At 41.8% G+C, this 14,177-nt stretch overlaps 1 protein-coding gene across 1 annotated transcript in view; it reads left to right on the top strand.

Moving 5' to 3' along the window:
- Window positions 1–13,535, top strand: part of LOC113031491 (eukaryotic translation initiation factor 3 subunit H) — a 59,777-nt gene extending 46,242 nt beyond the window's left edge. The window contains exons 6-8 of the mRNA XM_026183613.2: window positions 8,188–8,308; window positions 12,670–12,802; window positions 13,249–13,535. Coding sequence (XP_026039398.1) covers window positions 8,188–8,308; window positions 12,670–12,802; window positions 13,249–13,343 — 349 coding nt within the window. The 3' untranslated portion in view covers window positions 13,344–13,535. The remainder of the gene's footprint in view (window positions 1–8,187; window positions 8,309–12,669; window positions 12,803–13,248) is intronic.
- Window positions 13,536–14,177: the final 642 nt, after the last annotated feature.

The raw sequence follows: 14,177 nt of genomic DNA, 5'->3' as shown, positions 1-14,177 counted from the left end.
CGAGAGAGGACTTTTAAATAGGATTATTTTCTTCTTTTTTATGTTATTTGGTATGAAGAATATATATATTTAAAAAAAGAAGGAACAAGTAATCAAACCAATTCCTTTAAACTTTATTCTAAAATAACTGGATCGTACCAGATAGTAGGTGCTACATTTTTTTGGGGGGGGGGTGGGTTTGTAAATTGTTCCGATCACTGCCCACAAATGCATTCCAGGGCGCGTCTGACCACTTATCCGATTTCCCAATCCTGTACCTTTTAGGATGGAATTGGATGTTTGATTGAGAGATTCACTCTAAAACTCGGTCCGGTAAATGCCACATTTTAAATGTCACAGCCTATTTATTCCAAAATGTCTTCAAAAGCAGGACCTGCCATCAAACTTTGCCTACCATCACTAATGAGCACAATATGAACAAATATAACCAACCATATCAACTCACAGCCTGGCTCTTTAAGTCTCGCATTTATATCTCAGAGGCACTCAGCATCAGTCTCAGGAGAATTTATCAGCAATCATTTATGGAGATAAATCGCTGCAAGTGGAGCAACAGCTGTGAAGCTGCTAATCAAAAAGCTTCCCAGGGGCAGGTGTGAGAAATTAGCACAATAACGACTCAAAGTGCTGATTTACACACTGGCAGCGCGCAAAACACTGTGCTCACTTGCACGCTGCGGCGAGGCACTTCGGGAGTTGTTGTTATTCTCCTCAACTGTGTCCTTAAACGCAAGTATGGCATGACTTAAATGAGGCCTCATGCAGGCAGACATGTAGGTTCCATGAGCATGGCCAACAGAGGCAGGCAGAAACCCCAGCAATTTTCTTCCAAATTACTAAATAGAGTGAAGGAGAATGGCTCACTATTCTTGCATATTGTTCCATTTTCCAAGTGATTACTCTGAAGTTGAAGCATAGCTTTTGATATCGCCCAAAACGGAGCAGAAGCAGGATGGCCCTCCCCCGTAGGTTTTTCGACACAACCGCCGATGGGATGTCTGGCAAGATGAAATTGTTTCCCCGAAGTTGTCAGATTGCTGCACAGCTCTGCCCTCGTATTGGATTGTAGCGCTCCATCTCTCTACATCTTCTGCTGACAGCCCCACCCTTTTCTCCTCATTTCCACCCCTTCAAAAAAAAAGAAACGGGGGAAAAAAAGAAGAAAAAGTAAACGATAATGGGTTTTATTTAATGTTTTTCCTTTTGTCTCATTTTCCAATCTGCGGTCCCATTTGTCAATGTCATCTATGTCTAACGCTGAGAGAGTGCCGTTTCACTCCAGCAAACAGGGTTCTTCTTACCACAGATGATGATGTTGATCGTGGTGATGGATTGTATGAATGTAAATTCATCTATGTAGCCTTTCAACCCCCACAGCCCTCTTGAAATACCCATGTTTGCAGTGTTATTAAAACTAAACTACATTTTGGGCCTTTTAGATTAGATTAGATTAGATTAGATTAGATTAGATAGAACTTTATTAATCCCTCGGGTGGGTTCCTCTGGGAAATTCGATTTCCAAAAAGCACAGCACCGACAGAAGTTTCAGAGTTACAGAATATTATGTGTATATATATATATATATATATATATATATATATATATATATATATATACATATATATATACACACACACACACACACACACACACACACACACACACACATATATATAAATACAGAGACAATATAAATAAAATATACGAAGGGGATAAATAGAATAAATAGGAATAAAAAATAAAAATACAAGTGAATTGCACATTTCAAGTATTGAGTCTATTGCACTGTTGACTATTTACATAAGTATTGCACAAAAGGTATTGCACAGTGAGGTGAAGAGGCACTGCAGCTTAGTTGTTCCCCCCTCCTTTGTCCTCCTGTTTCCCCTCCCTCTCCCCTCCAGAGAGGAGTTAAACAGTCTGATGGCGTGTGGGACAAAGGAGTTTTTAAGTCTGTTAGTTCTTGTCTTGGGGAGAAGCAACCTGTCACTGAACAGACTCTTCTGATTGTTAATGGCCGTGTGCAGAGGATGCCTGGCATTGTCCATAATGTCCATCAGTTTCTTTAATGTCCTTTTCTCTGCCACTGTCACCAGAGTGTCCAGCTTCATGCCGACCACAGAGCTAGCCCTCCTGATCAGTTTCTCTAGCCTGGATGAGTCCTTCTTTGCTGTGCTGCTCCCCCAGCACACCACAGCATAGAAAAGTACTCCAGCAACCACCGACTGGTAAAACATCCTCAGGAGCTTCCTGCAGATGTTAAAAGACCTCAGCCTCCTGAGGAAGTACAGTCGGCTTTGGGCTTTTTTATACAGGTGCTCTGTGTTGCATGACCAGTCCAGTTTATTGTCCACCCACAGCCCGAGGTACTTGTACTTGTTGACCACCTCCACCTCCTCCCCCTCTATCTGAACAAGGTCTTCACTCATGTGTAAATTTCCCATTTAGTTCATTACCCCCAGTATCTGTCTGATTAGTGTATTTGGCCTCCTGCCTGGACTCTTTTACTGTTGGAAAAGTGAAAAATATGTAAACATATTTTCTCTGATATTAAATTACCCTGATAAGTTTTCGGTGAGTGAGGGGGAGGGGAGAACTTTTAAGGCTTTGTGTGCTATAGCTGCTGATGTAGGTGAAGAGAAATAACTGGAAATGGGGTCATGAGGCAGGTGTTGACAGAAGTGTCTGTGTGAATGAAATGATCTGCAGAAAAATTTGACCCTTGACACACAAACTTGATCCATCGAGATGGACTATAAGAAGAGGTATTTTTGAACAAAAGCCAATAATAGATCCTTCTCTTAAAAGGAGACGGAACTGAAATAATGATAATGGGCAGGAAGCAGTGAGGGATGGAGAAAGGTATTCAGTCACATAAGGTTTTAAATTTGTGCCAAAGCTAACATTCATCTTTTTCTCTTTTTTTATATAACTGAGACAATGCTGTACGCGTACGTTGGGGAAAAATCTTTTTAGATTTATTTCAAGTCCTCTTTAAAACAAATTATTCCGCTGGCGGCGCAAGCCAGCAATCCACATTGTGCTCGAGTCCATCAGTTAAAAAGACTCCATCAGAATAAAACGCTCATTCTAAGAGTGGAAGTCATTTCCTTGGCAGCTTTGTTAAACAACTCCCCTCTGAACTTTCAGTTTTAGTGAATGTCAGCCAACTTTTGCTCACACAACAATGCAGGTTTGTCCTCTTTTGTCCTGGGCAAATACAACCCTGTGGACACAGGCACTCCTACTGTACACTGTACGGGCCTCCACTGAACTTGACAGAATCGGCGATGGTGCGAAATCCCTAGATAGACTTTGATTTCTAATTCAGTATTGATTGCAAAGCTTGCTGATGCCTCTGAATAATTTAACCCTGTGGAGTTTATGGCCAGACGTTGTGGAGTGTGGGATACATTATTCAGCGTGCAGTTGTAGCAACTTTCTGTAACTGGTAACATTCAGTTTTCGAGTGTTTGGAGAAGACACGGAGCAGTTATGCGGTTTTTCTTGTATGGTCAGGGTTTTGAAAACAGAATATCAAACTGAACATGCTCCAGTGCACTAAACTAGTTATCAGACACACGAGACACTGATGCAGTTGGAAGCTCAAAGCTCAGTAAAGGAAGTCTGTGGACTGGGAGTGAAGTTTTTTTTTAGTCTTTGATAAAATAGTCCTTTTAATTTTTACTCGTCAGTTTCTCGTTTTTTCATTTGTTACATAAGCTCTCCAAAAATCTTGCAATTTCACAATCAGGGACAAAAGACATACAAACTGATAAGAAATCCCACTAAATTGCAAGTCACTCTTACTCCCCACGGCACACAGTAAAGCTCACAAACACACACTCAGTCCAGCTCAGGCATTTGACACTTACATAAACGGCAGATGTTTTGAAGGATCCTAGATGGATTCTTTCGCATATATTATTCATGCGCACCACACAAATTAGCCACCATATTGCTGGATGAAATAGTTTTAAATGGGCTCTCGTCAGTGAGAATCAATTCTGACACAGTCAGAGGGACGCAGTAGGGAAGTGTTATGCTGAGAGTTGGTCCTGGGCCATCGGTTTGCATGTTTACAATGGAGGGTTGACAAACTGATCACGCAACAGTCCTCACAGGCAAACATTACTGTACTGGAAATGGTTCAGGCAGTCCAGATTATGGAAATGACTTTGAAGTTAGTGGAAATTTTACGTGTTTTGCATGATTGCTTTAAGTAGTTTGATCTTTCTGAAATCTGTTCAGCTTTTTCTGACTAAAATTCTGAATAAAGGGCAGTATGCAAGCATTTAAGTAGATTATCTAATTGCTTATATTAACGCACGCCTCATGCAGATGCAACAGTATAATACGGATAGTGTCACAGATAGTTAAGGCATGTGAGAATAGCACTATAAATCATTGTCAGCACTGTTCATATAATTATCAGCATGCCTGTGGTTAGTTGCATTAATTTTCTCTCGGTGTGTGCATATTTTCATGTAAATATAATTAAGGTGTTTGCAGTTAATGGAAGGCGATGGTAAACCAAGATGATCACGATGAGTCTTTAGAATGTGCATAAATTTCCAAAATGTATTACTGCTTAACTTTATGCAAATACTTATTGTCCTGTAGTTTCTGTTCTGGTGTGCACTGTAGCCGCAGACCTGATATATTGTTCTGTATGTTGCTCATGCTTTAATATAAAACCTGAAAACGGAGCTTGCATGCAGCAGTGAAACTGTAAATTTTCAAATATGAGAACTACAGTATTTTTAGTGTTGGACTGTAATTTTATGTCATCTGTTGCTTGCAAAGCAGCGCCGTGACAGGAGAAACTTTTCCTCAGTATGCAATTACTCCAGACAAAAATTCAAAACCACTTTATGCACATTTATTGCTTTATGTAAGCCATACAAATTATAGCCCCTCTTTACAAACCGAGTTTACAAAGTGCTTTGGCAAACAAACCAAATAATACTCAGAAGGTAAAATCAGACGGCCAAACATTAGAGCCAGAAGAAATGGATGCAATTAAGTTAAAGCTTTGGTAGAATTAAATTAGCAAGAATAAGGATGCAAAATGCATAACAGATGATGAGAATAAATGATAAATACAAGCGGAAGATTAAAGTCAAAGGAAGCACAAACGACTAAATAAAACAAGGTGGTAGCCAGTAATGGACTGTGAAAGACATCACCTAACAATATCACATAAATGCAAGTTTATAAATATGTTTTTAAGAAGTGAGGAGATTATTATGGATTTTTCAAACCAGGTCTCCTCAGGCAGGTCACGACCAAGAGGGCCTGGCGCAAGCACGGCAACCTTTAGAATAATGTGTTAACTTTTTGAACAACGAAAGGGTATCTAGGACTGCAAATTCAGGTCAACATATGATATGAAATGTACTTCGAGGCCAGAACCAGACTTGCTTTAAGGGCAGTCAGTAAAATAAAAAAAATGTATTATGAACATGTACCGGAATCCATTGGAGCGAAGGCTCGATTGGGGAGATGTTATGTGTGATGATCCCTCTGCTAAAGCCATCAAGAGGCCTTAGCTTCTGCGAATGGTTCGAGGGGTTTTTATGTGCTCACCAAAAATGGCGGAGTTGTATTGCAGACAAGGGGCTGCTATAAAAACATCTCTGTATTAAGAGAGTCACAATTCACAGTACGTGTCACGACAAGCCATTAAGTCTAACTCTCTGCAGATGCCCACCCAGACACGGATCAAGGCAACAGCACAAAACCATTTCTAAATCTTTAAGTGTTGCTTAGAGCGTAGTGACCTCTGTAATTGTGAATACACCAGTACTCCTAATATGACCTGGTGGTTTCAAACTGAGTTACCGAGTCAGCCAGTCCTTGGTCGTAGTGGTGACCAAAACCCAGCAGTCACAACAGCTAGTTTAGAAATCCTTTGGCGAAATGGGAAAGCCTGCTAAAAGGACAGCCCATTCAGCAACCCTCAATTTAGACCTCTGTGCTAGAGTAGGTAGATGGAGACCAACTGAGTAAAAGGCACAAGACAGCCTTGTTGGAGTTGGTCAAACTGCATTTAAAAAAACTCTGAGAAGTTGAAGAAAAAGATTCTCTGACCTGAAAAGTCAAAATCTGAAATAACTGGGCAGGGCTCCAAACAAGTCTAAAAGAAAACACCGGGTATTTTATAAACTGCACAAGTAAAGGGATCAGAATACTCCGACATGACTGAGTGGGTTTCATTTGAACTACAGAAAGCTGAAGAATTGAATATGAAATAAATATGCACAAATTGTTATGGGAAATGTATGTGGCTCAGGTCAATTATGGTTACAGTGGAGATTGTTTCTGTGGTGTCAGTGCAGATATAGTGAGTTTAAGTGGGTTTAGGCTCAAATTTAAGTTGAGACGGTAATCTCTTTTTCTTGGCTTTCAACAAAATAAACAGATTGTGACGGGCTGAGAGACAAATATTGATTCCTTTAGAAATTGTTAATAAAACTCAGAGCAGAGAGGAATGTAACTAAAACCATTCAAAGCACGCTCCAGTCTTCCCACACACTAACATATTTATACAAACGCACAACAGTTACATCAGCACAAGTATGCACACTGCCAAAACATACACGGTTTTGGCAGTTCTTACGGGTATAGCTGTCATTTAAATAAACACTACGAATCTGTTTTCCCACAGTACATACTGCATTATGTAGCACCCAAACATTCGTAAATGAAACAATACAACTCCACAGAGGGAAGTACAAGAGGGATACAACTTGAAGTAGAGCTCTGCAGTCTTGTGAAGGTTGAACTTAAGCGGTAGCAAGACATCCTGTTAAAAATGGAGCTCATGGGACGAGAGGGAAGTGGAATGCTGGTGGCGCTCTGTTTTGAGTCTTGTCAGCATGGCAGCATTGGAAAAACATGAAGGATGTGACGACATCACAGAAATGTGTAGGAGAGGGGCATGAAGTAAGGTCCACAGGACCTGTACCAAGTACTGACCAAACCTGGGATCACAGGTGACTTTCAGGTCATGGGTCTCAAGAGCAACAAATTTAGTAGGCGGTGAAAGGTCAAAGATTAAGTCTGGATGGATACAAAGACCTTGACTTCTCAAAGCTTGGAAAGTTTTAGATTCATAGTGGTCAATTCTAGATGGGAATAGTGTAGTTATGCTGCAATAGGCCTAGGCTGCTGGGAGCTTCCAGTGATACAATGAGTGTTACTTCTTCGCCTACCTTTTTTCACTCTGTGTTTATAAATCACTGCATTTAATCATTAGTGAAGCTCTGCCTCTCTTCCACAGTGTGTCTTTTGTCCTGTCTTCCTCTCCTCACCTGATGCCTGCCTCTCCCTTAACCTGGTTCTGTCAAAGGTTTCTTCCTGTTAAAAGGGAGTTTTTCCTTCCCACTGCTGCTAAATGCCTGCTCATAGGTCTTTACTTTACAATATGAAGCGCCTCGAGGTAACTGCTGTTTTGATTTGGCACTGTATAAATTGAATAGAATTGAATTGCATTGGATCTCAGCTCAGGAGGCTGCTCAGGTCATCCACAGGGGAACATTTCCTTGGCTCCACCTGTCAAAGTGTACCGGAGCAAGACACTGGAACAGCAAATTCCTCCTAAGGCCAAATGAAGCAACAAGTCTTTCACCCAGTCAGTCATAACTTAGCCCAACTTGATAGTTTTGTCAGTGGCACTGTCTTATTTGAAGTGTTCTTCTTGCAATGAGCAGGTGTCAAACACAAAGCTAGTAAGGAGCAGGAGCTAAATTCTCTAGCATATCTGTACAGTTCATAACAATAAAGGCGATGTTGCATATCACATTACATTTAGAAGGAGCAGCAACAATGAGGAGCCTATTATGTGTGAGATATGTGTAAACTTACTGAAGAGCCGTCTCCTCGTACTTGCAGTTTGTCAGTCCTGTGATTCTCCACACCAACCAAGCCAGTTAAACACGCCAGTGCCAGTATACTGATGCTTTCTGAGGTCTTTCCCTTTGTTTTGTTTTGTTTTGAGCCTTCATACTTATCGCACATAACTAAGAGGTTACAACTAAAAGTTGAAATTAAATATGGATTAGTGTGAGCTGTTAATTTAAAGAGATTTTTTTGTAAAAAGGTAAAAACATTTCACTGAGGTTCACAAGTGCTGTTGACAGTACAAAAACCTGTTTGAGTGACACACTGTCAATTTTGTTCCAGCAACCACTTGGAGAAGAGCCTTCAGCTCCTGATGGACAGAGTGGATGACATGAGCCAAGACATTGTCAAATATAACACCTACAGCCGCAACCTGAGCAAGCAGCAGCAGCAGAAGCACCAGGTAACTCTTGAATGCATGAATGCACCGTGACACACACACACACACACACACACACACACACACACACACACACACACACACACACACACACACACACACAGAGAAACAGATGCACCTACAGCCACAGTCTCAGCAGGAAAACAGCAGGTAGATTTCTGTCAGACATGGGCACAACCAATTGCAGCTATAATCACAGCAGGCAAGCAGCAAAAGCACCAGGTATCAAACACACCCCCACACACGCACATGTAGGAATATGGTCCTGTAGGCTTATACGTGTACATACTGAGGAGTCAAAGCAGGAACTACAATGTAAAAATGTTAAATACGTGTCCTAGGTTCTGAGGAGGGATCAAGCAAGAAACGCTACCATATTCATGTTAAGTCGGCTCAAAATAATTTTGATTGAAAGCGCAGGATCTTCCGGTTGGATCTGGTAAAGTTCAGTTGTGTTGCTGAGTGTGATTTTGAGTCATGTTCACGCTGACTTTCATCCCTGTGTGAAAAAACACAGCAGATTCTCGTGCACGTGATGCAGCTGTCATTGTAGAGGTTCAGACACAGAAAGCAGGGGGACAAAAAGATGAAGAATAAAAGATGAAACTCGTGTCACAAGTAGATTCAAGCAGAGGCACCGAGATCAGTTTGAAAGTGATTTCTCTTGTCTTGAGTTTGCACCAATTAGAGAATGACTAATGTTAATTTTGCAATATCTGTCATAGTGTTATCATCAGTCACCTCATTTCAGTTACTGCTGTAGATCAGCAGATTTTCAATTTCAGGCACCGTCATCCTCATCCTCCTCCTGTCAAGGAAGAGGTAATGTCCTTACTCACTGTAATACAGTCACAGCAATATTTCTCTCTAGGTACTTAAGAAAAGCAGGTTCAGAGGTTATGGAAAGCTGATACATATAAACCGAAAGCTGGCATTAGTAAACTGAGCCTTTCATCTGAAGTGAAAATCCTCTGTTTATATTTGTTGTCTGTAACAGCGAGACACATCACGAACTCAGACTTCATTTAAAAGCGTTTTGCAAAACACAAGCGCACTGTGACAAATGTACTGTGTGTGTAAAGGCTCACAGATGCACACACCACCTCCAAGCACAAACTGGAGGCACGAAGCAAACCAGAACGAAACGAACTTGCACACAGACACACACAGAGTGAGCCTCATACCATCTGCAGCTACAACCTCGTCCAGATGCATCATAAACATCCGGCAAAACATGCTATTGCTAACAGTCAGCGACTCTCACGGGCGCGCTGCTTGGGAAAGTGGAAGAGCGGAGGCACAGGTGACTCACTAATGTGCGCGCAAACGTACACCCACGGTAAAACCGGTCGCGCTATTTTGTCATTATTTTCAGCAAGTGGAAATGAGAAAATGTCTGAGGTATTAATGGCGATTGGGGCTGACTCATCAGCATCTTGGCTGGCAGAAGAAAAAGCCAGAGCCAAGTTCACAGTCATTAGGCAGACCTCACAACAATCGTGCATCGGTGACCACAGCTCGTCCTCAGTACGCACACAACGAAAACGCACTCCTAGATTTATCCCCACGTATCCCCGGGCTATTCACCCACACTGCAGCCATTATGATCCATCATCCTCCCCACACTGACCTCCCCATCATCTCCAGCTCCCCGAAGCCCTGTACACCCCTATACCCAGACTCTCGTCATACACAATATCACACAGATGGGGCCTTTAATGGTGTCACCTTTTTTCACGTTTCACATGAGTCTCGACAATGAACAAATAACGCACAGAGAAGGAGAAAGCGTGCCGCTGTTAAAACCTTTCAGACATCTGCAGTATTTGCTCCATGTAATCTCGTGCTATTGACCCTGCTGCTTCCCGGACAAATGGAACCTTATTAATCATCATAGAAAGTTGCAAAAAGGCGTTCTGCTGAGAGGGCTCCATTTTTCATTTATAGCCCTCTGAATTCAGTAAATATCAGGTTCCCAGGAACAGTCTGCAGCCAAGTTAGTCTTTGTAACAGGAAATGTACATCTCACTTCTTTCAATTCATTCATTTTCTCTTTTTTCCCTACATCTGTTGAAAGCGAGGCGCACTTTTAAAGGAGGTTAGGTATGGCGCAGTGTGGTAATCATATGAACTGAGGAATTGTCATTTATGGTTAACGATAGAAACGAAAGGGCTCCGATTAAAAGGTTTAACGTTATGCTATAGCCATGTAATGATTTTGTAAAAATTTAACAGAAAGCAAACACATTCAGCTAAATTTAAGAGAGACTGCATTTGGAAGCAAAATATGCTCAAAATGAAAATGAAGCCCATTGGGGCTTAGGGGGGCGTCTTTGGTAAAAATGACCTTTGACCTCTCGGTTAGGTTGGCGAAAGTCAGATGAGACCAGATAAAGCGCATGGTGAAGCAACAGTAATGAGACGTGGAGGTTGATGGAGCCCACTGGAAATGCAGAGCATGTAAAAGCATGCCAGAATAATTTATTTATTTTTATATATATTAAAAAAAAAAAAACCCTCAAAGATGGACCTTAGCTGACGGGACGAGAAGATAATTAGGCCTAAGCTGAAGAGAACGAGAGCACTGACACAAGCAGAAAGACGATTCTCAGCTAACAAGCGGCTCCAAATACCACAATATTCTCCGGAGAACAACTGTAAATTCATTGAAGGTCAATCCAAAATTCATTTACATGCTTCAAAGATTAATTTGTGGACATAATTAAGAGTCCCATTTCACCACATGGAGCAACAGTAAAATATTCTGTACGCTGCCAGACTCCAAATATTAAATTATTATATTCGATCTCTGTGGGTAAATAAAAACCAATTCCTTAATTGTGTTTAAGAGCATCTATTTTGCACACACAAACATTGTGCTCTGGAAATGAGCTCGCCTCATGATATTCATTGTCAGACATATTTTCTGACAAACTCGGCACTCGTGGCAGGAAAAGAAGCCATCATATCTACTGAGAGCATAATGTGGTTTATAATAAGTAGAATTTGATCCTGGTCTGTGCGGACCTCTACTTATTATACCAAAAATGAAAATATTGGGCTGTCATAATGAAGCTTTACTCAGGAAAGCAGCACAATGCCAGAAAGGCATGTTCCCCAGCTGGGAGCACAGTGGTTCCAGCAGTTTTGCTGTAGTGGTGCTTTGGAAAGCTTGTGAAGGTTGAGGGTAAAATGAATATAGGAAAAATAAAATTCAGAGAAATCTGTCTGTAGGCTGTAAAAGAACTGCTGGGATAGGATTATTTTCTACCAAGACATCAAGCTCAAACATGAAGTCAAAGATACACAGTAGTCTAGACCCCATTTCAGTTCAGGCTTTGTAGTAGGACGGCTGTTCCCACACACATCACATAGAACTTGACAGAGATTGAGCAGTTTGTACAGAAAAACTGGGTGGTTGGGGGCGTGGCAGTCAAAGGTGCTTCTATTTTGCTGACTTAGCAAGGGTTGCTTGTTCTTGTGCCACACTTTTTTTTTCTTGGTAGGAAAAATTACTTTTTAAGGCATTGTATATCTATATGGAATACTGAGTAAGTTGGAGCATAAGAAAAAAAGAGTTGTTTCTAGAATTTGCATACAATTATGCATTAGCATTTTGATTACACAGTCATGCTGCGGTGCAATGGCAGAGAAGTTTTATTTAAACAAATAGTTATATTTTTCATTTTCATATTCATATTGTTTATCTTAGCAATTTTTTCAGCTTCAATCAACCATACAGGTGCGTTGTGGGATGTGGTTGAAGTCACTGCTCCCACTCACTTTTTATTCCTTTCCTTGACACAACCACTTCTTCCACCTGTGTGTCTGTCTCTCTCTCCTCCATCTTGCCAAATTAAGAAGGCTTTTAGGATCTCCAGAGACCCAGCACCTCACTGATTTACCGACTGTCAGCCCCCGACAAATCACTCCATCCCTGTCAGCACTTATAACTCTTCTGTTACTCTCTGTCTCTTACATCTCATCTCTCATCACTATGTTTCTCTACATCTCACTCACCTCTTACTGTTTGCATCGTCTCTCTTACTTTGTGCTCTCCTCTTTTATTTCTGTCTCTGTGTTACTTTGCATTTTCCTTGTTCTCACTTCACTTGTTTTTTCTTTAACTTTTGCTACTCCCACTCCTCCTCTTTCTCTGTTTCCCCTCTCTTTATGTTCTCATCCTGTCCTCGTCATCTCCGGCCCATCCCGTTCTCCCTTTCTGTCCACTTTTTTGATTTCTTCCCTCAATTCCCAACCCACTTTTTCCATTCGCAATCTATCTTTTATTTTCATCCTCTCCTCTCCCGTGTCTGCCGTCACTAATGCCACGCCTCTCTGTCTCTGCATCGCTCCCTCCACAGTACCTCCAGAGGCGGCAGCAAGAGAACGCCCAGCGCCAGAGCAGAGGGGAGCCCCCGCTGCCTGAAGAGGACATCAGCAAACTATTCAAGCCCCCCCAGCCGCCACCACGCATGGACACGCTGCTCATTGCAGGTATGCACGCAAACACACACTCACACATCCTCCGAGTATAGTCATGACTCTCCATGACCACTGTAGAGCTCCCTCTCCACCCCCCTCACCCCTCCCTCCAAACTCCATCAGCCGCCTCTGCTCCCCTCACAGGAGCTCAGGTTCTGTTTTGTAATTATCTCCGCCATTATCTCGAAATTACATTAATTTAAAGTTTATTGACTCAATCTCCATCTCGACCGCCCCTTTTCTCCGCCTCCCGACAACATTCTGATCCTTCCGTTTACTCCGACTCCACACTAATTCACTGTTTTGCTGTGCTGCTGTTTTCTCTCCCACCCCCGCCTGGTTGCGTGCACCGTCTGTGTACATGTGTGTGCGTGCGTGTTTGTCTGTACGTTTCTGTGGGCGCGTGTTTGTGTCTTTTGTATGGGGGCGTGTGGATGCATGTGGTTACACTCCAACAGGGCAAATTAACAACTACTGCCAGAATGTGAAGGAATTCACCTCGCAGAACCTCGGGAAGCTGTTCATGGCAGAGGCTCTCCAAGGCCACAACTAGAGGAGAGACAGAAGGAGCAAGAGAGATGCAAACCCACCTTAATGATGCCCACAGGAGCAGCCTTCATTTTCATTTTTTATTTTTTTTCCTCTGAATTTATTTGTTGTTTTTTTTTATGTCTAGAACCACCCCAGACACAGAATTAACTTTGAACACTTGGTTTTGATTTAAATAAAAACTCTTGCATCTCAACATCTTCTCCGTCTCCTTCGTCTGTTATCGCAGTCGAGCTGTCTTTTGTTTTTGATGGAAATTGCAATTTCAGTTTCACTGTACAAAGATGATTGGTTTTTGTACAGAATGTTTTTGTGCAGACTATTAATATGTGAGAACGGAGCTCTGCTTGAAAGTACAAACTAATTCCGCAGTACTTTGAGTTGTTTTTGCCACATGCTTTTCATCCGCAGTTCAAACATTAAGCAGGTGGAACCAATTATCAGTGGGTTCGCCTCGTGTTGGCGCACGTGGTGGGAAAACGACATTTTTTCATGTAAACAGAACTGCAACAGAAATATCAGTGAAAGCTGAGCGTTAAATGAAATGCCAGTTACATGACTTGCCCTCCCAACCCTCCTCTTTCTCACCGCACTCACAAAAAGTAGACATTTGTTTTCCTAAAGTGAAATTACACAACGCGCCATGCTCTGCCTTTCTTCTACAATGACTGCAATTAGCATGAGTTTATTTTTAGAAGTCCCACAAGTGAAATCGGGCTTGTAGCAAAGATTATTTTGCTTGTTGAGTTTTCAGGGCAGCACTGCAGGTGTGCCAAATGACAAGGCTGAGAATCTGTCATATATGCTGGGTGACATTCTGTATTTGATGATGAGTGTT

Source organism: Astatotilapia calliptera, chromosome 11 (genome assembly GCF_964374335.1).
Source record: "Astatotilapia calliptera chromosome 11, fAstCal68.1, whole genome shotgun sequence".
NCBI lineage: Eukaryota > Metazoa > Chordata > Actinopteri > Cichliformes > Cichlidae > Astatotilapia > Astatotilapia calliptera.
The sequence above is the reverse complement of the archived record's forward strand: the minus strand, read 5'-3'. Positions and strand labels throughout refer to the sequence as shown.